Source organism: Sorghum bicolor, chromosome 9, assembly GCF_000003195.3.
Source record: "Sorghum bicolor cultivar BTx623 chromosome 9, Sorghum_bicolor_NCBIv3, whole genome shotgun sequence".
Taxonomy (NCBI): domain Eukaryota; kingdom Viridiplantae; phylum Streptophyta; class Magnoliopsida; order Poales; family Poaceae; genus Sorghum; species Sorghum bicolor.
The window spans coordinates 4008797-4035459 of NC_012878.2; the positions used below are offsets into that span (position 1 = coordinate 4008797).

A 26663-nucleotide genomic window follows, 5' to 3' on the forward strand; every position below is an offset into this window, starting at 1 on the left:
GTTTCTTATCTTTTTAGTTTTCTATGTTTTTCATACTTAATTTTATTTATTTATTCTTTTTAATTTTATTTTTTCTATAGTTATTTTGGTTATTTTATTTATTCTATATATTTATCATTTGTTAATCATGTTTTATGTGTATTTTTCTTTAATCTTGCTTTACTATAATTAATTGCTTAAATAATTTTATTTTTTTACTTTTATTTAATATATATATATATATATTCACATAGTATAAATTTAATGTTTTATACTGTGTTCGGTCATGTTTATGAAGTATACATATTATTTTTGTGTTGTTCATAAGGTTTATATGTGATGTTTACTTAGCAAACATGTGATGTTCTTCGATGCATTTAATGTTGTTCATATAATATATGCGATGTTCTAAGATGTATTTAGTGATATTCTATAATGTATTTAGTGTTGTTCACGTAATATATATGTAATTTTCTAAGATATATTTAGTGATGTTCTAATATGTATTTAGTGTTGTTCACGTAGTATATGTGCGATGTTCTATGATGTATCTAGTGATGTTCTACAATGTATTTTGTAATGTTCACTTAGAATACATGTGATATTCAAATATATTTTAGGATGTATGAAAAGTTTCCATGTGATGTTCTTTTAATTTTTTCTCTATAGCATGTTTTTATTTTTTCCCTTATGTTTTGCTCTAGATTTTATTAATTTTTATTATGCTATGTATTTATTTATTTACTATTTAAATATTCATTATTTTATCATCATTATTTTTATTCTTTTATGTATATTATAATACCAATTGCATGAACCTAAACACAAGAATATTGTTCTTCTAAATTGAGAACATTCTTCTTACAAAGACGTAACATTGTTCTTTTAACCTAGAACATTATCTCTGCTCAATAATAAAAAAATATCCTATCTTCATAAGTCAAATGTTCGTTAAATTTTTTTATTTAAATATATCCATGTGGGATCTTGTTTTGAAATATTTTTATTGCAAGAAATTTGATGGTGTAATTGAAATTTAATTTAAATGTTTGATCTGATCATTATATCTTTTTTAATTCGTTAAAAACTATTGCATACGAAGTGGGAGGGTGAGTTCTACGCGATAGAAATAGCCTGCGCGCGCTCCTTACCATGTGAGCGGGAATGTTAAGCAAAAACTATCGGCAGGTGACGAGAAAATGACTATTATAGGACTCCAATCGTTGTGGCTTCTCTCAAATAGGACTCCAAACATTTGTTTCTCCCAAATAGGACTCTAAACATTGTTTGTAAGCTCTAATGACATTTTAATACTATTAACCATGTTTTAAGTCTTTAAATACATGTATTTGGCCATGTCATGACTCTTTTGCCCCTGGGATCACTGTGCCGCCGACGTAGAACCACGGCGAGACAGCTCTCACTTTACCACCGGAGAATGCGTTCATGGCCACCTGAGGGAGAATGAACCCGTCTAGCGCCAGCCCCACAAACGAAGCGAGGTCCTCCCATAGCGTAGTCGGCTCTGGACCAATGCGAACGGCGAGAGAATCCTCCCGTGCGGCGTGGCGACAGACATATCGAGAGCACTCTCCTCTCGGCCGCCGCCGCCGCCGCCGACGTCCCGTCCTTGCTCCGCCGGCAGTCGAGCTCCGAGCAGACTAGGCGCGTACTCGGTTCCCCTGCTCACGAACAGAGCCTCAGAGCTGATCACGGCCATGACGACAAGCATGGAGCATGGTGATGGATGTCGATGCGGACGCCTCGGGGCTCCTCTTGGCGTGGAGGATCTGTAGGGCCGTGAAGATGCACGGCGGCGTCGTGGAGACAACCAGCAGCATGACGCTCTCCAGGTCCATCCGTGAGATGGACACGGACACTGGTGTGCTCGACGTACATCCCGAAGAGAGCAGTAAAGCTCAGGGCAAAAGAGTCATGCCATGCCCAAATACATGTATTTAAAGACTTAAAACATGGTTAATAGTATTAAAATGTTATTAGAGCTTACAAACAATGTTTAGAATCTTATTTAGAAGAAACAAATGTTTGGAGTCCTATTTGAGAGAAACTCCAACGATGGGAGTCCTATAGCCATTTTCTCGCAGGTGACTGTGGTTTGATTGGCCAGACGCTAGCACGCCCGACGAGGGGCCCGTGGCATCTGGTTCAACCCCGATCTGGTGGGCATGGCAGGCGGGGCCTCAAGTGGTGGTGCGGAGATAGGGGTGCAGCCGTGCAGGCATCTGGTTCAACCCCGATCTGGTGGGCATGGCAGGCGGGGCCTCAAGTGGTGGTGCGGAGATAGGGGTGCAGCCGTGCAGGCATCTGGTTCAACCCCGATCTGGTGGGCATGGCAGGCGGGGCCTCAAGTGGTGGTGCGGAGATAGGGCAGTAGAAGGAGAGAACATCGGCTTTGTTCGTTTTGTTATAAGTTGTCACAGTGTTTTTTTTTCTTACAATAAATCAACGAATAATACTTTTAGCCATAGCTTTTCAAATCAGCAAACAGACTCGTTAAGGGAGACTGACATGTAGGCCCCACTTGATTAACGGATCTACAACTGTTGGATATCTTTTCTCCCGTCACAAAAGGTCCCGTCCCCTTAACCAAATAGGAGAGTCCCAGAAAACTGAAATACTCCCTTCATCCCAAATTGTAAGGCCCTGTTTAGTTCCCCACAAAAAATTTTTTCATCCATCCCATCGAATCTTTGGACACATGCATGGAACATTAAATATAGATAAAAAAATAAACTAATTACACAGTTTAGTTGAGAATCACGAGACGAATCTTTTAAGCCTAGTTACTCCATGATTAGCCTTAAGTGCTACAGTAACCCACATATGCTAATGACAGATTGATTATGCTTAATAAATTTGTCTTGCAGTTTCCTGACGAGCTATGTAATTTGTTTTTTTATTAGTTTCTAAAAACCCCTCCCGACATCCTTCCGATACATCCGATGTGACACTCAAAAAATTTTCATCCCCAATCTAAACAGGCCCTAAGTCATTCCAAAAATTTTAGAAAGTCAAAATATCTCAAGTTTAACCAAATTTATAAAAAATATTACAAAATTTTGTGACATCAAATAGATATACTATAAAAATATAATTAATAAAGAACCTAATAATACTTAGTTAATATCATAAATGTTATTATCCTACCATATAAATTTGGTCAAACTTGATACTTTCTCTCCAAGATTCCTAGAACAACTTTACAATTTAGGATGAAGAGAGTACTAAATAGAAACCTCTTACAAGTTCATCTGACAAGATTTCTTTTCCACGAACCATTCACATAATCAACTGCCGATATTCACCACCACATTTGCCGCCGGCACGGGGCTTCCACCACCACGCCAGGAAACATGGCACCATCTGGCGCCTCTGACATCTCCAATACAACAGAATACATACATCTCATCAAACAACACTCCACCTTTCAAAAGTCTCAGAAGATTCATCACATCCACTACTGATCTGATCAGCTGATTGCCACTCTCAAGTTCAGTTGTGTCAGGTAAACACATGTTCAAAAGAGCTGGGGCAAAAAGGAAAAGAAAAAACAGGCTACAACACATATGAACACCTACATTACAAGATTTATAGACGAGGAAAACAAAAGATTTGGCCCGCATTAGAGCAATCCCAATGCAGAAACCATTGTGGTTTCTATAGACATTAATTGCAGTGCCACCTAAGCATTTTGCTGATGTGGCAATGTAGTTATTGAAGAGAGAGTAAAAATCATAGAAACTGGGTCTAAGTTAGAAACCATGTCTACACAAAATCCAAGACATGAAGTGATATGATTGGATAAGAATGGAGAGAGAATGAATGTGATTGGATATAAAAATATTCTATAGAAACTATCCATTGGGACCATAGTTTCTATATATAGTGTCTATAGAAATTAATGGGTATAGAAACTATACGTAGTTTCTAACATTGGGAGTGCCCTTACACAACCAGCACAAGGCAGATGCATTTGCAGCACATACATTTACGCTGGCCTAGAGATGGAGAGGCCAGGGGACGAGCAGGAATAGTTTAGCATGGCTTACATACATATATACAGTGGTCCTAAGCTGCTAAGGCTCGGGAAACAGGAGCACAATTTAGTTGAAAAATTCTGCACCACCCCTGTTCCCCTAGGTACGGGGACGCTTGGGTACAGGGACAAACCGGTCTTCCACGGTGTCCTTCATCCACCGTGACGAGCGGGTCTGTTTGACTCGGTCCATGAAAAGGCGGTGCCTACACAAATATCAACAGAGAAGAATGTTGATCTATGGAGGAAAACTAGTGCAGAAAATGCATGTTTCAATGGTTCAAGTAAAGCTTAGGTTCTCTCACCTCTCATACTCCAGCTTCTGAATGACGATACCTTTTAGTAGAAACTCCACGCTGAAAACACTTGCACCTATTGGGTACACATGTACATTAGCTGACTGCCCAGATCCTGAGAAGAAAATAGCATGCAAAGTATGGTGTAGTATATCTGACCTTTCTCGAGCAGTGGTGCACAAGTTTTGTAGTCTTCTTCACATGATATAACCAGTAGGTCTGGAGGTACTTCTTTTTCCTTCATTATGGATCGCCCTACCCTTTCTAGTGGCTGCAAAACAAAAAACAAAGGTTAGGTATGTTGTGCCGAACAGTGGCGGACCCAAGATTTAGTGAAGACTAGGGCCAAATTCTAGCGGTCAAAATACAAAAGCTATAATATAAAGTATAGTCTATTGAACAACACTGCGTATGTGTTCATACTTTTTGATCGATTTGAATTTATATACTCATATTCTAGATCTTACCACGCAAATTTTTTTCAAAGAAATCCATATTTTTTTAAAAAAATATTACTAAAATGCCATTAATGTAGTATATATAATAAGTATAACCACATACTCTATGTATGTATGCATACTTAATATACATATCCTAAATGGTCTAGTATAATCACATACTTCGTCTACATACATTTCGTCTGGTCATATGCACCCTAAATATACAAATATAGACATAGGAGTAACTACACGCTATATCACATATTAATAGTTCGCGAAATTTTTTGGTTTTTGCTACTATAGCATTTTCGTTTGTATTTAACAATTATTGTCCAAACACGAACTAACTAGGCTCAAAAGATTCATCTCGCAAATTACAGGTAATCTGTGCAATTAGTTTTTGTTTTTGTCTATATTTAATACTTCAAGTATGTGTCCAAAGATCCGATATGATGGGAAATCTTGAACAATTTTAAAAACTAAACCAGGCTTCAAGAGTTGCTCCCAAAATTTTTAGGCCACGACTAGGGCCATGGCCCTAGTGGCCTTGGTCCTAGGCCCGCCCCTGGTGCCGAACAGTGACCATTGAGACAAATTCCCATTTAATTTGTCACTTTGAAAACAGTCTACAGGTCTCCCAAGGGCATAATACAATCTTGATCTCGCATCCTAACTTGGTTCAAACTTCACAAGCATGGATGGAAGATCGCATAAATTTGACCCTTTACAGAGTACTTAACATGGATGTAATTCTTTTTGCGTCTGTTTGGAGAAGGCATTTGTCAAAATTTGAACCAAATCAAGTACCCTGATGGCCTCATAGATAACCTTTTTCCATATTGTACACTTAATGTATCACAAATGAAGACAGTTAAACAGTACAACATTGGAAAACATAGGAGAAGGAAAAAAGAAAACCAACCGAAAAAAGTCGGTGCTGCATGTTTGTAAACTAAAACCATAAGCTGTAATTGTTTTAAAGAAAGATGTATTTAGATCACATTCCACACATATTCAGTGAAAGTAAAACTTTAGAAACATTAGCTGGTTGATGCGTTACACAAGACCCAAAGTTCATTTTCATTATTCAAGTATTCGGCAACACATAACCGATTGCATCAGAATGCCTACTAATACAGCGATGGATATGACTTCCATATTTTGTTAAAAAAAAAGGTTTTCCAAAGAACTGAGGGAAACTGCAAGCAATATACAAATGACAAGTGTAACAACAATTGCCTGAATGATACTAATATATTGGAAAGTTTCCTACTTTATTGGTTTATTCACATCTTTTGCAAGATGGGGTACCAAAATTGTATTTTAAGCAGCAGGCTCGGCATTCATAAGGAACTGACTTTTCTAGTTGCAAAGCTTTTACTATGCATATCTAGCCATCTAGGTGCATAGCAAAAGCTATGTACCTGGAAAAACCAAAACGGCTTACAAATTGGAGCAGGGTAGTTGCTAATATAAACAATGAAGCATGTTGAAAATGCTAAAGAACTTCATGAGACCAGTATGCCTACCTAGAAGATTTTCAAGTCTAGAGCAGTAAGAACAAACATACAAATGCTATTATCACATACAAGAAAAAAACTAATGCTTGCCTGTACAAAATGATTCATCAACCGTTTAACTTGATAACCAGTTTACTCGACTTTTGGTGTACCAGGTTGACCTAGTTTTTTTATTTCAAAACAGTCTTGTTGATACAAATTGCAACAATGGTGATAGGAAAAGATTCCACAGTAAGTCTTGTTTTCCTAATAAGAGTATTTATATTTTTGTGAATAACCAATATCATTGTCATATTAACCAGTAGGGAACCTCCTTACTGTTTCCTACAAAGCAATTGTTATATAACTAATCCAGTCATTTTTCACATGTAATTCAAATTTAAAATACAAACAAAAGCTTAAAGTATGTTGGAAAATAAAATAAGGCTGACCTGCCCCGATGATGCTTTAACCAAGCTAGTCACCACTACTTGACTTGGTTTCACATTTGATGTTACAAAGACTCTTTTTCCCTGTAAATGATTTTTCAGTAAAAAAAAAAGAATCGAGGACAGGCGTAGATGAAATAGGATTACAAATTTCACAGTACCAGCAGAAGAGGATGTTTGCAAGCTGAGGCCAGTGATATAGGCATGTTGAAACCTATCTCCTTTTCCTTTTTTTCATCCCTCAGAATATACTTCCTCTCATCAATAAAACAGCCTGCTTGTCCACAATTTTCAAGCCACATTGATGTAACTACTGGCTTGCCAAGAGTTATTGCTTCTAGCATATTCTTTGTGCGGCAAAATCTATCTGCAACAAAGTGTGTTGCATCGGCCATCGAAAATGCTTCACAAACTCCTAAGCGCGCCAAGATCTACAACATAGTCCATCATGAATATAACTCATTCAAGTGATGATTACTAACAAGAATATATATAGAAATATAGTTTACCTTCTTTTGACGCTTGATAACATCGTCATCCAAATGATGGCTGAATAAAATACTGACATTGGTCATATCCTTCCTTCTTCTGGAATCTTTTCTCTGCTGATTTGATAGCACCTTTTCAGCATCTAGCTTCAGTAATTCTCTTGCAATAGAAGCTTTTGACAAGCTTCTACTGGAGCCTTTTGATGGATTCGCAGGACTAAAAGTGGGTGACAATTCATTAACCTCTTTTGAAGGTGTTTTCATGGCACTATTCAGAACTTGAGGATTGTTTTTTGGTGATTTGCTTGTATCCCTGACATGGGAGGATTCCTTCAGTCTCTGTGCGGAGCTAATGACATCAGAAGAAGTTTTCCTGTCATCTCTTACAGAAGAATTAAGTACAGGAGAAGCAGCTAATGACTTTTCTATAATGTTGGACATCATAGAAGCTGATCTTCCATGGGAAGGTTCCCTCTTTGCATACTTTAGCAGGTCAGAAACACTTCTTATGAAAATCCGCCTTTTCTTGCATGGTTTTGCCACTTCTGACGGTATTTCATGATTTGCAGCAGCTGCAGCGGTTGACTGTATCATTTTTGTAGGTGTTCTTCTCCGTTTGGGATGCGATGGGGAATCTCTGCATGTAACATCAGTTGTTGGTTCAACTCTGTGTGCTTCAAGGTTTTGAACATTATTTACACTGGTCCGTTGTGCGCTTCCATCCCTTGATTGCTGAAGATCTTGATCATTATTTGTACAAGTCTGCTCTGTGCTTTCTTTTTCAAAAAAACTCAAACCAGATTTGGTTGCAACATGGTTGTTTTGCACTTGCCCAATAGTGGAGGTGTCACCTGTCAATTTCTTGCTTCTCCTCAAATGTTTATCAGATAACTCGATAAATGCAGAAGGGTCATTCCTACCACAATGCCTAGTTCGATGAGCAGCAGGTGCCCCATGGTACTTATTTTCATCGATAAATTTCTTTGAAACTTTGCTCTTCTCTGGTACAGACTTTGTTTGCTTATGTTTCACTTTGACTATAGGCTCAGAACTTTCTTGCATATCTGATCCTCTTAGTCTTTCTTTCTGAGGCTTGGTATTGAAGTTAGTTACTTTTCTTCTTTTAGAACGTGTCATGACACCTTCCTGGATGTTGCTAGTTCTCTGAGAACCATTCTTCGAATGACTTTTAGTTATTCTGGACTTCTCAGCTCTCATATCCCTATTGAACAGAGGTTGACCTTCAGCAGATAAACTTTTAGCAGGTGAACATTGTACCAAGGCCTCCATAGCTTCAACAGCCATTTGAGTATCTGGACCAACATCATTCAAAGCTACATCAGCCTTTTCCTGTTCTTCCAATGATTTGGCATTTGATAGATCATCTAATTCCTTCAAAATGTTTTTCTTAGTCCTGTTTCCAGAAGCCCGCTTACTCTTTACATCACTTTTGAATAGTCTTGAATCTGATAAAGGAATAGTTTCCAACCTCCCAGGTAGTTTTGTATTTCTTTTGTGCATGGCTTCCCCTATTTCATTTTCTCCCCGTGAATTTTTTGTGGAAGATTTCTTTGCTCTGGTAGAATGACTCTTTGATTTTCCTCTACCAGTCGGTTTCGGCAACAAGATGTCTTTGTTTTTACTGAAAAAGTCACCTCCTCCATCATCTTCACGGCTATCCACAAATGCAAATATTTCTGCCTTCGTATTGGAACTGCTACCGATGTCAACCTTCTCAGCCAACATTAAAGTCCCCCTCTTACTTGAAACACGTGGCTTTGCTATTTCCAATTTATTTGGGGTGTTTTCTTGAGATGATAATCCACCATTGATTGAAATCAACCTATCCACAACATCAAAAGCATTTGCTTGTGACAGATCACCAGGCTCCTGTGATCCAACATAGCTTAATCCAGCAAGACATCTGCTGTTGTTTTCACCATCCTCAGCTGCTTTGTCAGCAAAAAGCTTTTTTGCTGTTGAGCACTTAACTCTGCTTGTAGCTCCATCTTTATCATGGTTCTGTACATAACCATGGGAGTCATTATCAACCCCACCAAAGGAGGTGCTACATGTAGTGGATTCATCTACAATTTTTGGCAGGGGATGTATTGCATTGGATGAGGCCTTTTGTTTCCCTTGCTTCATACTGTTCACGGACGTAGTGTCCCGAGGTTCAGAAATTCCACATGTTCGTACTGATGCAACACGAACAGAAGGTAATTTCATCTGAAGGTGACCTAGATGTTGCACATATGTTAGTATTAGAAAACAAAATTTAAGTTTCACTAGAAAGCAAAAGCCAGATTAAATTAAATCTAATAAACTAAACATTTTTTAGAAATAAGGGTTGTATATATAAAAGAAAAATCATGGCACTTTCTTCTTAATTTGAAAGCTGCAGCGGCAGTCTTAACCGCGCTGGTCGAGTTTTTTTATATATAAAAGAAAAATCAAGTGCAATTCTTCATTATGTTCAAACCAGAGGTACAGCCGTACAGAACACTTTTACTATTTGACAATGTCATTCTCTTTTACTTGTCTTCGAGTAAGAATCAAAGCATTCATAACTAAAATTGACCGCAAGATGAATATGTAAAGCTAATTCACCTCCAGTTCCCAGGGAAAACAAAAATGAAATAAAATCTCAACAAAAACACCGGTACCTTAAAAAGATGAGAGTACACATTGTGATTGTCTGAGAAAATATATTCCTGTTATCGGACAAAACTCTAAAAGACAAGTTCTGATTTTAAAATAAGAAACATAACAAGAGGTCTTTGGACTAGTTTGATACCTGTAGGCCTCTCTCAACTTAAAACTGATAAAACTACAGGGCACTTCTGTAAGCATTTTATTAGACTGATCCTAATGAATTGCTACATGACAAAGATAGCAATAATAGCAGATTCAGTAGCTGGTAACTAACCTGAACCTATGCCACCCTCCTCATCTGTCGATGCATCAGAATCCACCAAATTATTGCTATCATCATGCTTCTTAATCCCTCCATTTAACCCCTCGATTCTTCCTTCCATTCCCAACTTCGCATCCCTTTCATCCATTCCTGACTTCACTCCCCTCTCATCCCCTAACAAGCTCTCATTGTCACTTAGGACAACAGTGCCATCGCTCAACTCATCGTCACCTATGTCTTCATCAGAGTCTTCAACCAACTGGGTCTTCCCCAACTCACCAAGATCATGTTCACCATCATCATCTAATCCATCCTTGTCGTCATCCTCCTCCTCAGATTCCTCGACCAACTGGGTCTCAACCATGTCTCCAACAACGGTGTTCACTCCATCCACCTCACATTCTTCATCCAACTGGGTCTTAGTCCAATCGCCAGCATTATCCTCCGCACCATGACCGACATTGCCCCCTTCCCCATCTTCCACCTCCTGCTGCGTCTTCACTTGGTCACCGTCATCGCCACCATCCTCATCACCACTCTCCACCAACTGTGTCTCCGTCCAATTGCCAGCCACAGCCTCCTCCTCCTCCTGCTCCAACTCGTCTACTAACTGGGTCTCGGCATCATCCAGAGGCTGTGTTTCGTCATACAGCGCCCAATCATCCGCCTCGCGCTGTGTCGCATCGCCATCACTCGATGGAGAACCTGATGACCGCAATATACATCCACCAAAAAAAAAAAATAGCACCCTTACATTACATCAATCGCCCACAGAACCACGGCCAATAAACAATGCGCACTCACCTAGCGGAGGTGTCCCGCCATCCAAAACTTGAGTATCCCCGCCACCGCCGTCATTGCCGGTCTCCCCGCGCATCGCAAGTTCGCAACACGGGTAGGACCGGGCTTACTGTGGCGGATGGGGATTCGACCGAACCCCCCAAAGATACTCGGAGGAAGACGAACCCAATCGAACCACGGAAGTCTTGGCCCGACTGGATTGTGCGCAGCGCACAAATCCAGGACGATTGAGCGGAGGGAGAGAAGGGAAATCTCGGAACCAAACCGACTCCTAGGACAAGCCGCCCCGGAACAGTAGAGGGCGGGGAACGGTATGAGGAGGAGGGCGACGCCTCTCGCGGGGGGTGGAGGCACGGCCGGGAAAAATCTGTGATCTGTTCTGCGCGAGTTCGCCGGCGGCGATGCGGCGCGCGCGTGGCGAGTCGTGGTCGTGGCGGCGGGAAAAGAGGGAGCGGGGAGCGGGGAGCGCGCGCGGGCGCAGAAACGGGCAGGGAAAAAGCCAAAACCCTTGGATTCCAGATTTTACCTCTTTCTGTTGGAACGGCTCGATTCTCTACTGTAGGTTTAAAAAATACGGTTGTTGGGGTGGTTTTCTCTAGACTGTTCCTACCTCCTCGAGATGTTGATAGAAGAATGCAAATATTTTATTTGGACCTACTTTAAATCCGTTCTATGATGCCCCTCACAAGTTTGTTCGCTGGTCTAAAAAGTTATGGCTGAAAATACTGTTCATTGATTTATCGTGGGAGAAAAACATTATTGGTTGGCGGCTAATAAGACAAGCGAACGAGACGGATTCATTAATGTTGAGGTAAATTAGAGTAAAAATTAGTTGAAATTCCACAGTAACTTATTTCAACAGATATGAATTGAGTCGGATTCATCAATATCTAAATGAGCCCTTAGGTATATCAACTTACTACTCTTGATTATTTTAAGCACCTTTATGAATTTCTCCTATAAGACATGTTTCTATGTTTAAGGGGAGAAAAGAAAATAAAAGTTCAAACTAGTTTTCACTCCGAATACAAGTAAAGAGGATGGTATTATCTAGAAAACTTGTCTTTACGAAAGGGAGCTCCTACCTAGTGACGACTTCAATACTATGGTCTTCTTTAGATGTGAATTTTTTTTATTTCGATACTGTAGCACATTCGTTTGTTTGTGACAAATATTATCCAATCATAGGGTAACTAGACTTAAAAGATTCGTCTCACGATTTACAGACAAACTATGCAATTAGTTTTTGTTTTCATCTATATTTAATACTCTATACATGTGCCGTAAGATTTGATGTAATGGAAAATTTTAAAAAGTTTTTTGTTTTTGGTTAGAATTAAACAAGGCCTATTTCGACCAACAACAGAGCTACTAGGAAAGAAGAATAGAGAAGAGAAGACAGGTCTTTTTTTTTTTGCGAATAAAGAGAAGACAGGTCACAACAGTGAGACTGTGAGCGTGAGGGAAATTTAGGCAGAGCAAAGAAGCATTTAAGGCGTGGATGAGGATGATGATGTTAGGCTCCATGCTTCGTGTAGAGCTTGCCGCTAGCGCGCTATGCTGATCACTCATTTGCTGAAGCTAAAAACTAACCTAATTTCACAACTAGTACGTAGTTAGAGCTTATTTAGCACATCTCAACTTCATTAGTAAAGTTTTTTTTAAAATAGCTTCATTAGCAACTTCCTAGATGAAGCTGAACTGTTTTGAAAAAAGTGTTTGGTAAAATAGCTTCACTAACTACTTCATGCATAGATGAGAGAGAGAAATGAAGGAGAGAGCTACAATAAGCTATTTTTTCAGCTTCATCCCAATTCATGTGAAGCTGTTGTGAGCTGTACCAAACAGGCTCTTAGTTAGCTATTAACTAGTAAAACACTTATATATGCACTAGAGCTAAATTTTAGCAGGCTGTTTTGTCAAAAAAAAAAAAAACTGGCTCTCAAAATCTCTATAGTTTTTTTTAGGCTGAACAAATAATTTCTCAATCTCAAATTTAAAAATGAAGTGGTTTTAGCCCACTAATAACTTTGCATCCTTCTTTTCTCCCAGTGGCCCAAAAACTCGAATCGGCCCAAATGGCCGCACCGTTCTTCCTGCCCTGTCCTGCCCTGCCCTCACGGATTTTCTCCTCCCTCTTCCCGTGCAGCGCAGGTGCGCTCTCCCCGCGCCGCCGGACAACCCCGGAGCCGGCGCGTCGGCCGCATTCTGCCTTCCGTTCGTGCGCCTCTCGCTCTCCGACGACTGGTGGGCCGCCGCCTGCGCCAGCCGCTGAGGACTTCGTCGGTCTCTTCGCCTCCGTCCTCCGCGCACCGGCCGGCGACCCTGCGTACGCACCTCCATCTCCCCTCCCGCCTCTGCTGTACCGTGGGAGCCCGGCCAGCTGCCCAGGGTGGCCGGGACTTGGCTCCGCCGGTGGTCCCAGGCTCGGCGGCGGCGTCAGCGGCTCCCCCTCCCGCCTTCTCGCCAGTCGCCTCGCGCCCTCGCCCCGTGGGAGCCCGGCCAGCTGCCCAGGGTGGCCGTGCCTTGGCTCCGCCAGTGAAATGAACTAGTAATTGTGAAGCCAGTGTTTTGGTTTTGTGCACAGGCCCTAAGTATCGTACATGTCCATTCCTGGCTTAGCATTACGAGGGCTCACCATAGTTATTCAGTAGTCAGCCTCCCTCTTGATCCATTCCTATGTCCAACACTGTTTTGGCTAGCCCCTCAGCAAATAATGCCTCCTTCTCCTTTTGGTATCTGATTCTGATCAAACTGGTTAATTCTATAGAGAATATCAGTAATCTCTTGTTGCCCAATTTGCAGGTCCAATTGAGTCCGCGTCAGGAGCACTTAGAGTAATCATGTCGGGTAAGGGCCTTTTTTTCCGAGTCTTACACCTGTGCTCTGTGAAGAATGAACTCTGCTACTGCAACAATGTATGCTGATTGTTTGCTCTTGGTGCTTGTTCCAGGGAAATCAGAGCAGAAGTCTCGGAAAGAGAGGCGGAAAGAGGCGAGATCAGAGAAGCACAAGCTGCGGTTTCTCTCTTGGGTTGAGCATCAGGTGAGTTTACCAAGTCCCTGGAAAGGAAGACTGCAATAGCTTGTTTTGCCTTCTTTACTGTCTTAATTCTGATGCACAAAATTCATTGAGTTAGGGTGGCAAAAAGAAGAAGCCGGCAATGCCAGTAGTAGAAACAAGTCCGGTTGAGGAGAAGAAGCCAAAGAAAGAGCCTGATGGCATGAAGAAGAAGAAGAGAAAGAGGGAAGCAGAGGGTAAGCGGAAGCCCAAGTCCAGTTTCCAGGAATATCTTGAGATGGAGATGGGTGGAGCTGTGAGCATGGAGGAGGATCTAGAGATGGAGAGGAAGCTTGCGAAAAAGCTCAAGGTGAAGAAAGGAAAGCTGGGAGGTCCCAATGATGGTATGGATGAACTTTTTGCAGACCTTGGGTTTGGTGGTGACTTTGGTTCAGATGATGAAACAAAAGCATATGATTGGAATGTGGCGGATGACACTCATCTAGACAAGAAAAAAGGTAAAAAGAAAAGTAAGAAGGCGAAGAAGGATGACACAGAGATGGAGGAACAAGATGACATTGGTGAAGAGAATGGTCGGAAAAAGAAGAAGAAGAAAATGAAGAAGGATGGTATGGAGACGGAGGAACTGGTTGATGTAGGTGAAGAGAACGGTCGTAAAAGGAAAAAGAAGAAGAAGGATGACTCAGAGATGGACGAACCAGATGATGAAGGGGTTGACATGGATGAAGAGAATGATGGAGCAGTTCTGGAATCTGAGGATGGAGAGCCTAATGTGGTTGAACTGCCCACAGAATCAAAAGGGAAATATGTACCTCCGAGTTTACGCAATGCTTCCAATTCAGAATCAGAAGAAATTACCCAGATGCGTCGCAGAGTAAGAGGTTTGAACCTAAATTCTATCTTTTATTTACTTGATTGATTTGCAACATGTATTTACCGTTTTTAGTTTGCAAGTGTATTTCCGTGTATGACCTAATGTTTGCTATGCATCAGGACTTCTGAACAGACTTTCAGAGTCAAACGTGGAGTCCATTACTCAGGAAATTTCCACGCTTTTTCGAGTACAACCCTATACTAGAATATCGCTTATTTCTTCTGATATTTTCTACCGTTTGTCTTTCAGATTTTTTGAGGTCTTGATTAACCATGGGACATCGTTTTCTGGTTTTGTTGTTTTATCTACCACAGTCTGTTCCACGAAGTGTTGGCTCTCAGATAATTGGGGATGAAGTTTTGGCTAGTTGTTCCCGAGGACCTCGTGGCAATGAACAGTTAAGGATTTCCCATCAATCAGATAAATATTTTCTTTAGATCGCTTAAGCGCTTAGAATATTTGTTCCATGGACCACATTTCTGTATGATAGTCTCAGTCTTGTCAGAATTTGATATAGTTTACTACTGCAAAACTAATGCTTTGTTGTTTTTGCAGATATGCTGCTGTGTTTGCAGCCTTTGTTGCAGGGATGGCATGCTTGGTTGGTATTGACTTCAGTGCCAAGATCCTTGCCTCTATTGCTAAGTCGTTTGAGGTATCACTCTTCTTATTACTAAGATAAATATGACTTATTATGTTCTCTGTATATCTGCTTACCTTGGGGATTCTTGAATTCTTTTGTGTGGTGATTCTAATGGATTTTTTTATTGAGCTGATACTATTTGTGTTCTCTTGTGGCAGGATGAGTACTCAAAAGAAGATGGTCTATCTCTGAGAAATCTTACCTTACTCTTCTGCTATTTGTGCATATTTGGTGTCATCTCAAGGTTTGTGGTTCGAGTGGAACAACATAATATGTTTTTGTAAAGCCACATCAAACATAAATTCTCATTGCATCCTGTTGTCCGATATTGACAGCGATCTTGTGTATGATCTTCTGTCGATTCTGAGCAAGCGCTTGACAGAGCTGGATGTTTCTACAGTGTTGACCATCCTACAGTGTATGGTGTTATATCACATCTCAATAAACTCAACTGAAACATTTAACCACCATAATAGCTATTCATGTATAGAGTACCATACCCTCTTTTTCTGTCTCTGAGTGAAGCTGGGAATATGTTCTCATCTAAATGGGCAGGCTGTGGAATGAAGCTGCGGGGAGATGATCCAGGTGCTATGAAAGATTTTGTCCTTAGTATTCAGAACTCTGTGAATCAGCTTAAATTGCACTCTGGTGTTCGAGAAGATGGGAAGACTGATATACGGAGCAGAAGAGTTAGTTATCTTGTTCAATGCACCTATTTAAGCATCACTTTCCACCTAGGTTTCAAATTTGTCTGAATGGTTTTAACTTATTGCTCAGATGGAATTTATGCTCGAGACCATATGTGACATTAAGAACAATAAGAAAAGGCCTAAAGAGGATCCTTCACACCATACCCGAATAAAAAAGTGGCTTCAAAAGGTTTGAACCAGTATGACTTGCCGATCATCTGTGTTATGAATTGTGACTTCAGATTGCACTTAAGACTTATCTTATTTTCATTCCTTTTTTACGTACTGACAGCTTAAGGCAGAAGATGTCCTCTTGCGTGGGTTAACATGGAGTAGGCTTTTGGAACCTGATAAGAAAGGGCAATGGTGGTTGTCTGGGGATGTTCCATCCACTGTAGCTAATATCGAAGATGTTGCAGCTGTTATAAGCAAGGACGTTGCAGAGACACAAAAACTTCTTCAGCTTGCAGCTGCTCAGCGGATGAACACTGACATACGAAGAGCAATATTTTGTATTATAATGAGTGCTGAAGACTATGTAGATGCTTTTGAGAAGCTCTTGAGGCTGGGCCTTTCTGGGAAGCAGGCATGCATCAATTTCCCTGAAGATTAGTTGTTGTTCATGTATTTGACAATATTATTGATGTATGCCTTTTCCTGTGTTTGATATGCAGGACCGAGAAATTATAAGGGTCATTGTTGACTGCTGTCTGCATGAGAAGATGTTCAATAAGTATTACACAGTCCTTGCTTCCAAGCTTTGCAACCATGAGAAAAATCACAAGTTCAGCTTGCAGGTATATTGTTGTATTTATCATGTTTGCTATTTATATTAAAGCTTGTTTGGCTCAGAAATTACTTCTTCTCAAGTAGCTTATGTATCTTGTCAAAAAAAAAAAGGTAGCTTATGTAGATTTATTTTATGTGTATCCATTTTTAGGCCATCCCTTTCTGAAATAAATGAATTTAGTATGAATGGACATTCTATTATGACAGCCCTAGACGTCGGTGAATTTCAACTTTTGTTTTTCATATTTTTCATATTGGTATGATGCTAATACCACATTAGCATTGCCAGATGGTAGCTTACATGGACTAATTCAGATTTGGAATGAATCTTGTCTAGCTATTACTTGTAGTGCTTGCAGCCTTGCTTTCAGCATAGTCCGTGATCAAAGGGTCTCTCTTTCTGATTATTTGTTCTCTGCTTTGTTCAGTACTGCATCTGGGACCATTTTAAGGAGCTAGATAATATGGAGCCAAGTCGATCCATGAACCTTGCGAAACTAGTTGCAGAGATGCTGTCAAACTTCACGCTCTCCCTCGCAACTCTGAAGGTGGTTAACCTGGCCAACCCAGTGGAGATGACTCCAGCAAGGATCTCACATTTCCAGATGCTATTTGAGACCTTACTACAGAAAGATGACTCACGGGTGTGGAATGTCTTTACTCGCGTCGCTGGACTCCCAGAGCTCGAGATACTGAGGGATGGCATTGTGCTGTTCATCAAGCAGCATGTGATCGCCGAGGACACCGGGAAGGACTTGGCTGGCAAATTCAAGATTGCAAAGAAGGCACTTGATAATACTGCTGGAGTTCTGATGTAACTCTGTCTTTGTGCACCATTCTGGACACACCTTTAGAGTTCAGTCCTCTGTTCTCGTTTTTCCTTTTCCTTCAGAGTTCAGAGAAACGAAGGATTAATCCTTTTCTGTAATGCATGCTAGAAACTAGAGAAAAGTTTTGGTAGATTGATGCCTTGGTTATTAGAAAGCTTCTCCAAGAGACCTTTCATGGGTTTGGAATGCCTACAAAAAGTTTTGATGATGAGTGGACATACATTATACAATTTCGTAGAAATACTTTCTGACTGCACGTGAAGAAGATCCATACAATTTGAACAGCTTCGAACTTCTGTTTATTGTCACTTACACATCTACTCCGCCAATTTCTATAATCACCTTAAAGTTAAAATATTATCTTAAGTTTAACTTATTTTATCCGAATCAGTAATGACATTTATGATACCAGACTATATTATAAAAAAAATCTCTATCTTAATGCAATGATACGCAGCCCCATGTGTATTCAAGAAAAAAAATATATTCTAGTGATACTATTTATATGATTTTATTTCTAAATTTGATGAAATTTAAAATAATTTTATTTAGGGTAATTTTAGAAGTTGGTTTAGTTTGGTCGGAGGAGGATGGAGTAGGTTGTAAATGCTGAGAGATACTTATCTCACGTGCGGGGGCACGTGAGGCCCCCCTCCTCCCCAACCGAAAGGGTATAGAGAGAGAGAGGATAAGGAGGTCGCCGCTCACTCCCGAGGGGAGGGAAACACCCAAATCAAACCCCGCGCCGCGCGTCACAGCAGCAGCAGCAGCAATGGCGTGCGTCGCCGCGCTCTTCGCCTCCCCGGCGCTCCTCCCCTTTCCCTCCACCACCTCGTCCACGGCCTCGGCCTCGGCCTCCTGCTCGTGCCGCCTCCGCCTCCGCCCCGCCGTCGTCGCCCGCGCGCCGCGCGAGCAGCCGCGTGGCCGGCGCGCGCTCCGGCGCTTCGACGAGGTGCGCGCGTTGCGGTCTCACTACTTTGTCAGTGGCTCTTCCCCGACGCGCGCGGTGCGCACCGCCAGTTGGGCTTGTCACTCTGGAAGGTGCGGCCGCCGACTGAAACTTTGCTGCTGTGTTGCCTGTGGGCGCAGGTGGAGGGGGTGTCGAAGAAGCGGCGCGGCATCGGAGGAGGTAGCGGCGCTGGAGGGTCGCCGCCGTCGTCGTCGCGCAGGGATAGGGGGCTTGCCGTAGATTTCAAGGAGTCACAGGTCCGAGGCGCATCGACTTTTCTCTGTTTTTACACTTTACAGGTTGCACATACATTGTCGTCTGTGTGGATTGTATGCTGTGGGTGGGGTTTCGTCTGTTCAAACTATTAATTGCACTTTTCCATTTTGGATTTGAGTCAGTTTGCACTTTCTTTTTGTAAGTTCACCTCCTCGATTATAAACCATGCTCTTCAGTCTGAATGAATCTCCTGTGGTGGTTTCATACTCTTTCATCATCTTATGCATGTGCCCATGCACCTGTGAGTGCTAATAAGCACACCCATCTTCATCCATGTACATTTCTTCTACCTTTTTTTTACTGCAATTCCATGTGTGCTTGATTAAATGTTGCCCCAAAATCTTACAAACCTTCTCTTATGTTAACTGTGCGGTTACATCAGGTTGCTGATTTTGATGATCTTGAAGAGGACAAATTCCTTAATGCTGTCGTCAAGGTAGGCTTCAAGAATACATGCCCCTGGCTATTGATAATGCTTACTTTTCCATATTATAGTAGCCTATATTTCATCAAGATATATTTATGTGTGCGCTAAGTACTGCTTTGTCATATTCGTATTGCAACTTCCTTATATTATTTTAAGCACAGTGCTCTAGTTTGCTCAAAGATCTCGTTCTGTTGAGTAAGACTTTGCTTTGTTTTGTGATTAGTCATGTCCTTTTCACCTGAAGTAGTTTCTCTCCCTGTAGGTCTACTGCACTCATATCGCACCCGATTATGGTCTTCCTTGGCAGAAGCAAAGGCAGCATTCAAGTAGTGGGAGGTAATTGTTGATATAACATGTGTGTATCTGTTTCAATTGTTGATTTTACTTCTTCCATATAAAATTTCATCTGTTGTGCATTTCTAGGTGGGTGGGGATGTATGCTGGCGTGGAATATAAATTATCATGATGCAATGTGATTTCATAATTTTGTAGAGATTAAGTTGCATCATTTGCTGGACTGATTAGACCACTTGAGACTAAGGATGTAAACATAATGATGTTTGTTTCATTGTGATAGGCATCCTGCTTTAGCCATCAACATGCTAGGGCTTTTGTGATCACAGTAGTTGACTTTGGTACCTTTGTTTATCTTATGACAGATGTTCATCCCTTACATGTTTTGGAATTTATGCATATATTTTGGATGAGGCCACTCATTTTGAAGATCAAGATTTTCACATGTCTTGAACTTAGAAGCTCTTTGTGTATCTTACAAGACATGTCATTTTACAGTGCTTTTATGATTGGGGATGGCAAACTCTTGACAAATGCACACTGCGTTGAGCACGACACCCAGGTGATTATTCAACTGGACAGCTTTATCTCTTCATGTTTTTATTTTACTTTGGTTTGCCACTCTTTTTTTTTCTGTTACTATTTGGGTTTAAAATTTTGAGCTACTAGTAGCTGAAGATGAACTAATTAAAATTTCTGATGAAGTGCTGATATGGATGTACCATTTTCTATGGATAAGAGTTTAGGTATGTCAGTTAATTTTTTAAGGTAAGGCTGCTTCTCGTTGCAGGTCAAAGTAAAGAGAAGGGGAGATGATAAAAAGTATATTGCCAAGGTAAATCACCTATAGGCTATAGCAATGCTGCTTTCAAGATTTATCAAAACATCTTTTTTTTTAGTGCGCAATGAAAATGTTTATGCAATGAACATTGCAATTCTCTTGAAGTAAGGTAACTATCAGTTTATTGTGAATCTGAATTATCTGAAACAAGATTTGTGCTTATGAGTTTTGAAATCCTGGATCCCTGAGTCAGTCTTCTGTTCATTTTCTTACAACTAATATTCATTGCAAGCGAACTTAGCTTTTCAACCATATTCCAATGTACTGGTGGGACTGGACTATTGGAAGCTCCACCATTGGGACTTGGGAATTATTAAAAGAATCATAATCTTAATAATTTTTCTAATTTTCAATATTTCTCTTTTGAGACCAACATGAAAAGTTACCACATATACTTAGTAATCTTTTGAGCAAGGTATTAATTTTGTAAAACTTAAGTCAACTGACAAAGTGATCTACAGGTTTTAGCTAGGGGTACCGAATGCGATCTTGCATTGCTATCTGTTGAGAATGAAGAGTTCTGGAGAGGAACGGAGGCACTTAATTTTGGTCGTTTGCCATGCCTTCAGGTAACCAATTATCGTCATGATGTGTTCACTGGACCTTTAATGATCCGTGTAATGTGAATATTGAGTTTTCTTTTCCTCTCTAGCTAGTCACTACAGGTACAGTTAAACACCTAAAACTATAGTTGAGGCAACTTTTTGGTAACTTGCAACTGTAACATGTAGTTCTTGTTGATAGCACTTGAACACCATAAAAGTTTCTGTCAGAGCTGATTGCTGAAGTCATTCTTTGCTCCTGCAAATGAGATAAACATTTACCATATTGTTTCTAGTTGTATATGAAAAAGTGCTTCACATTTACTTCATGCTGTATAACATGCTCTTATGTTCAAACTTATGACAGGATTCAGTAACTGTTGTGGGATATCCTCTTGGTGGAGACACTATATCTGTAACAAAAGGCGTTGTATCACGCATTGAGGTGCTATATCTTGGATGCTTCAATTCTCTGTATCTGTCTTTTTCATTTGACACTTGCCTCAACGAGGAGAAAAGCAATGATATTTCTTGCATGCAGTAGCTGTATCATTTCTCATAATGTTACACCTGATCCCATGCTCCTTTTTAGTTGCCTAGTGCATGTTGGTAGGATTATGGACAAATTATGCTATGCTTCATTGATTCCTGAATCCTGACTTCCTGTGATCAGTTCTGACTTCTGAGTTCATTTGTTTGGGAGACTGGTCCATTGTTTTTCATTCTCCAGTCATATACTGCTGTCTTCTTCTATATCTGGTTAGGTGTAGCCATAATCATCTTGGTCTTCAATCTCAAATAATTACTATTTTCCAAAAAGAATAAAATAAAAAAATGACTATTTGTCACATGACCCTTTTTTTTCGTTGAACTTGTATGCAGAAACATAGCCCAAACACAACATTGCTTTAGATACATTCAGAATGCAAATCTCTGTTCTGAAAATGTTCTCTAGTAATTATATTTGATATATATTCAACCGAATGACTGAACTTACACTAATTCCTTTGGGATAGCCCAGGTCACTCCATATGCACATGGGACATCAGATCTTCTTGGCATTCAAATTGATGCAGCCATAAATCCTGGTTTGTCCTTTGCACCCATCTTAAAAAAGGCTCACTAGTCTGCTATTTTCTATACGATGATATTCAGAGCATTGACCTATCTTCGTCCTTACCAGAATTCCTGGAAATGATGAGCTGATTTGTTGTCCTGGTCTTTTGTTCAGGAAACAGTGGGGGACCAGCCTTTAATGAACAAGGGGAGTGCATTGGTGTTGCATTTCAGGTACTTTTACTCGGTCACATTACTGGTACCTGGACAGTTGACTTGTGGTTTTGGACATAATTGATGGACAACCCAGTATATGTGAACAGACGTAAAACATATTTAGGTAGATTTCTATTTTAAAATAAAATAGCTATTCAACTTTCAGAAACATGCATAGTTCTGGATTTTGATATGCTCTGTTAATGATCACTCTATATGAACTTGAATTGGTATTTACCTGCTTGTGGATCAGAATCACATGCATTCATTTTTCTTGTCTTCTTTGAGGGTACTTTTATACTTTTGATCAGGGTATGCAAAATATTGCTTCCACCAGTTACAGAAGTTTGCTATATACTATCAGGGAAAAAAAAACTCACCTGCTTGTGTTTTTTTTTCTTTCTATTTTCTTTCTCATTATGTGTTTTGTTTAGGTGTACAGGTCAGATGAAGCTGAAAATATTGGATATGTTATTCCAACTACAGTTGTATCCCATTTCTTAAATGACTATCAGAAAAATGGAAAGTACACAGGTAAATTATTCTTTGTTCTAAAGATAAGCAAGCAAAAACAATGTCTACTTTACCTAGTTAGCTATTCATATTGACATACCTTTTTATTAATAAGTTGGTTTGTACATTCAACCAGACATTACCTTTGCACTATATAAAGTCAAAAGTAGCAACTGCCCTTGAACAAAAATTTTATTCCTTAAAGTTAGTTCCTAATTGTATGAATATTGAGTGTGCATTACTTAGTAAAACCATATTCCAGTAAACTGACTTTGTCAGATGTCTAACCCTACTATGTTGAAGTTGTGCTCAATGTTTCCAAAAAAATATGTAGGATTTCCTTGTTTGGGCGTCTTACTTCAGAAATTGGAAAATCCGGCATTACGTGAAAGCTTAAAAGTACCTTCAAGCGAGGTAGGCTACCTGTATCTTATGAACTTCAACTTGTAAATATTGAAGTATAGATTTTCATGTGTACTCTGATGCACACACAAGAACAGTTCTAGATGGTTTAGCCGCTCTTTCCCTGTTGAGACCTGTGTAATCTATGGTTGCACAAATCATGCATATTGTGTAGGTGCTCCTGTATTTCCACATTTAATAAGCATGATATTGTTCAGAATGGTTTGAGTTATCACACACCATGAAATATCCTATAGAGCAATAAAATTTAAAAGAAAAGCAGACAAAGAGATAAATTATGCTTGAATTCTTGCATATATTCAGAATTTTCGACTGAGTGTAGATGGCTTCTTTTTCTTGTGACGTGGACCTCAGTTATCCTTAGATTAGTCTAATAATATTTAAGGAAGATTTCACATGGAAGAAAACAAAGAATATTTGTGGGAAATTTGCTATCATCTTTGAATCATTCATCCTGGTGGCAGATCCCTTGTGATGGACCTAATTTAGGTTGCTTCAATCAGGACTTAAATGCACCTTGTTGTTTGCGAGTTAGTTACATTAGGTGGGATTGCTACTTGGTAGTTATGGTTTCTGGCTGAGAGTACCTTGCATATCCATGCAGTATTCTAAAAGTTGTTATTTTAAAATTATTTAGAAAAAAATAGTCCTCTAAATACTAACAGTTGGTCCTTAGCTTTGAGCACAGCTCTAAGCTTAGTCAGTTAGTCCAGTGTGTCCCTATGACGTGCCATCTTGCTTTTCTCTTGAAGGGTGTTCTTGTTCGTCGGGTTGAGCCTACTGCTCCAGCAAGCAGTGTTTTGCGAAAGGTAACATTCACTAATTTGATCCAGTTCACATAGTTGAATGCCATCAGCTTTCCTTGTTTTTTATTGAAATGGATCCTTCTGCGTTAATGATTGTCCAAACTGTATTTTGTTCGTCTGTTTAAGCTTATCAGATTGTTTTGTCTCCAGGGAGATGTAATTGTTAGCTTTGATGGTACCTCAGTAGGATGTGAAGCAACAGTACCGTTTCGGTCCACAGAACGGATTGCTTTCCGCTATCTCACAAGCCAAAAGTAAGTTTTGTAGCTTATCCTGATAGCTTTCATTCTTTTATTTGTTGATGTTATCTTTTGCAGAAAACATTGCTTATCTCTATGTTTCTTAAACTTTTTTTATGTGCGGCTGAGCCTTCTAATAATGACAATTTTATGTTGTCCAAAATTTTGTATTTCACTTTGGTTCATCTTCCATTAACAGTAATGATTGGATATTGTGTCAACATGTGATTAGGCATTATATGCGAATCACGTGCTTTGTCAACTGTGCTTTGGGTATGGATGGGTAAAATTTCTTGTTCAGTCACCCACTGGCTTGTAAGCCTCAATCCACCATTTGGATTGGGGTGGACAAGCCCTTATGTGGAATCCCTTTTAACGTTATAAACCTCCTCTGGATATGAATACATTGTTACAAACTTGATCCATCTAAATCATCTTTGTTTTGTTTCCAATGCAACGTGTATGTTCTATATTTCTGATATTCTGTTGCATCTTTATTTAAAATCTATGGAGCTACATTTTTTTCCTACACTAGAGCATGTGTTGCAGTAAAATTTGATGGTTTCAATATTCAGGTATGCAGGTGATATTGCTCAGCTAGGAATCATTCGTGATGGCAATTCCATGAAAGTCCAAACTATTTTGCAGCCAAGAAAACATTTGGTGAGATACTGAAAACCCTCATCTTACCACTTGAAATGCAAATTTCACCGGTGCACTTTTAACAAGAGTCTTAATTCTTAATTAAGGTTCCGTTTCATGTCGAGGGTGGCCAACCTTCTTATCTGATAGTTGCCGGCCTTGTCTTTACACCTTTAACAGAACCATTTATAGAGTAAGTAACCAGTGGACTTCCCCTTTTAGGACTAGTGATATCATGAAGCTTTTAATTACTAAAAGTCATAAATTTCTGTTCATGTACAGGGAGGAGTGTGAAGATACATTAGGGGTAATTTCACCATTACCATGCTAATCTTGCTTGCAGCTTACTTTTGTCCTGAGGCATGCATTTTCTTATTGTTAGTGTTGTCATCTTATCTTCATATACAGTTGAAATTGTTAGCAAAAGCACGTTACTCTCTAGCAACATTTGAGGGTGAGCAAATTGTTATTGTCTCACAGGTATGCTTTATTTTGTGGCTAGTTCAGTCAACTATTTTTATAGTTTGCTATGCTATTATGCTCTTGATTAACTACTGCCATCTAGGTTTTGGCGCACGAGGTCAACATCGGATATGAGCACATGGGCAATCAACAAGTAAACTTCTTCTACCTTTTGGTTGTCTTTCTTATGCTTGTGAATTGGAACTTACGTGTTACATTAACCAATGATGTTACCAGGTCATGAAACTAAATGGAACCACAATAAAGAATATCCATCACCTTGCTCATCTTGTGGACAGTAAGTACTGACAGCCTAATGTTCAATGAATTCCTAACACCTTCTGATTCCTTTCCTTCTCACCTTATCATGGTTTGACTCAAATGTGTAGCTTGTAAAGATAAGTTCCTGACGTTCGAATTCGAAGACGACTTCCTTGTTGTTTTGCATCGAGAAGAAGCGGCTGCTGCATCATCAGACATTCTCAAGGAACATGCCATACCGTCTATACGGTCATCTGATCTATCAGAACCATATGTAGAAACAAAGAATGACATACAAAAAACAAGCGAAGATTTTGGTGAAAGTCCTGTCACAAACTTTGAAATGGGAATCGATTGTCTCTTGTGGGCATGATCATTCTTTTTTAATGGACGAGCTACTGAGTGTGAAGTTTCAGTTAAATCTGCAGTAAGGCCAGTGAATTGCAAGCATCTGCCGGTGAACAATGGCGGCAGGAGTGCTCTCCCATTGTGTAGTCACACACGTACCTTGCGGCAAAGCTGAGTCATGTTTTATGTTAGCATAGACACAATTAAGAGTTATGTTGTACACTAGAAGCCATAGGATGATTTATTCATCTTCATTTTTTAGGCAGTCAGGAATTGAGGGATTGTACAATTTGTCCATCAGCAATCCTGTAAACCTCCGGACATGCAAATATGCAATAGATGGTCCAGAAATTTTGTTGGTTTACGCTACACCTGCTCTCTTATTGATATTGCAGAACAAAGAATATCTGTAGGATGTTATGTTTCCTTTAGTTTTTGTAATCCATGAAGTTTTGCTTTATATAGTTTATTATTCGGAACTGCTAGAGTCGGGTGTCGAGAAGACGAATTGCTTGGGCTTTTCTTAAGGACCCGGCCACTAAACAGTCTGAAGAAAGTCTATTGCCATACATATCTGTTTTTTGATGGTTAAT

The 26663-nt window shown here is 39.9% G+C and overlaps 3 protein-coding genes across 3 annotated transcripts; 2 read left to right on the forward strand and 1 right to left on the reverse strand.

The window, feature by feature from the left end:
- LOC8069486 lies at positions 3826-11434 on the reverse strand. The gene is made up of 8 exons (XM_002440541.2): positions 10930-11434; positions 10138-10830; positions 7230-9448; positions 6882-7151; positions 6724-6804; positions 4492-4603; positions 4342-4408; positions 3826-4242 (listed from the first exon to the last, which is right to left on the reverse strand). Exons 1-8 carry the CDS (start codon positions 11000-11002, stop codon positions 4137-4139), a joined length of 3621 nt encoding a protein of 1206 aa, XP_002440586.1. The 5' UTR covers positions 11003-11434; the 3' UTR covers positions 3826-4136.
- LOC8069487 (nucleolar MIF4G domain-containing protein 1) lies at positions 12961-18057 on the forward strand. Its single transcript, XM_002439224.2, has 14 exons — positions 12961-13255; positions 13732-13776; positions 13880-13971; positions 14066-14828; positions 14941-15008; positions 15136-15218; positions 15377-15476; positions 15623-15708; positions 15800-15882; positions 16020-16156; positions 16245-16346; positions 16449-16742; positions 16831-16953; positions 17374-18057. The coding sequence occupies exons 2-14, from the start codon at positions 13770-13772 to the stop codon at positions 17761-17763; spliced, it is 2328 nt and encodes a 775-aa protein (XP_002439269.1). The 5' UTR covers positions 12961-13255; positions 13732-13769; the 3' UTR covers positions 17764-18057.
- On the forward strand, positions 18465-26530 carry LOC8075962 (protease Do-like 2, chloroplastic). The gene is made up of 21 exons (XM_002439225.2): positions 18465-18727; positions 18865-18981; positions 19383-19436; positions 19690-19763; positions 20220-20283; positions 20512-20556; positions 21024-21131; positions 21472-21549; positions 22126-22192; positions 22336-22394; positions 22811-22910; positions 23224-23303; positions 24065-24121; positions 24269-24372; positions 24933-25020; positions 25107-25192; positions 25282-25306; positions 25408-25479; positions 25565-25615; positions 25699-25759; positions 25851-26530. The coding sequence occupies exons 1-21, from the start codon at positions 18548-18550 to the stop codon at positions 26093-26095; spliced, it is 1815 nt and encodes a 604-aa protein (XP_002439270.1). The 5' UTR covers positions 18465-18547; the 3' UTR covers positions 26096-26530.

Excerpts from the sequence above, each read along its gene's own strand:
- LOC8069486 (XM_002440541.2), bottom strand. The coding sequence starts at position 11,002 with ATGCGCGGGGAGACCGGCAATGACGGCGGTGGCGGGGATACTCAAGTT. Across the intron at positions 10,831-10,929 it reads TGGCGGGACACCTCCGCTAG|GTTCTCCATCGAGTGATGGC; the intron begins GTGAGTGCGCAT and ends TGCGGTCATCAG. Across the intron at positions 4,409-4,491 it reads TGCACCACTGCTCGAGAAAG|GTGCAAGTGTTTTCAGCGTG; the intron begins GTCAGATATACT and ends TGTACCCAATAG.
- LOC8069487 (XM_002439224.2), top strand. Across the intron at positions 16,157-16,244 it reads CTGATATACGGAGCAGAAGA|ATGGAATTTATGCTCGAGAC; the intron begins GTTAGTTATCTT and ends CTTATTGCTCAG. Across the intron at positions 16,954-17,373 it reads ATCACAAGTTCAGCTTGCAG|TACTGCATCTGGGACCATTT; the intron begins GTATATTGTTGT and ends TGCTTTGTTCAG.
- LOC8075962 (XM_002439225.2), top strand. The coding sequence starts at position 18,548 with ATGGCGTGCGTCGCCGCGCTCTTCGCCTCCCCGGCGCTCCTCCCCTTT. Across the intron at positions 18,728-18,864 it reads CGCTCCGGCGCTTCGACGAG|GTGGAGGGGGTGTCGAAGAA; the intron begins GTGCGCGCGTTG and ends CTGTGGGCGCAG. Across the intron at positions 20,557-21,023 it reads ATAAAAAGTATATTGCCAAG|GTTTTAGCTAGGGGTACCGA; the intron begins GTAAATCACCTA and ends AGTGATCTACAG.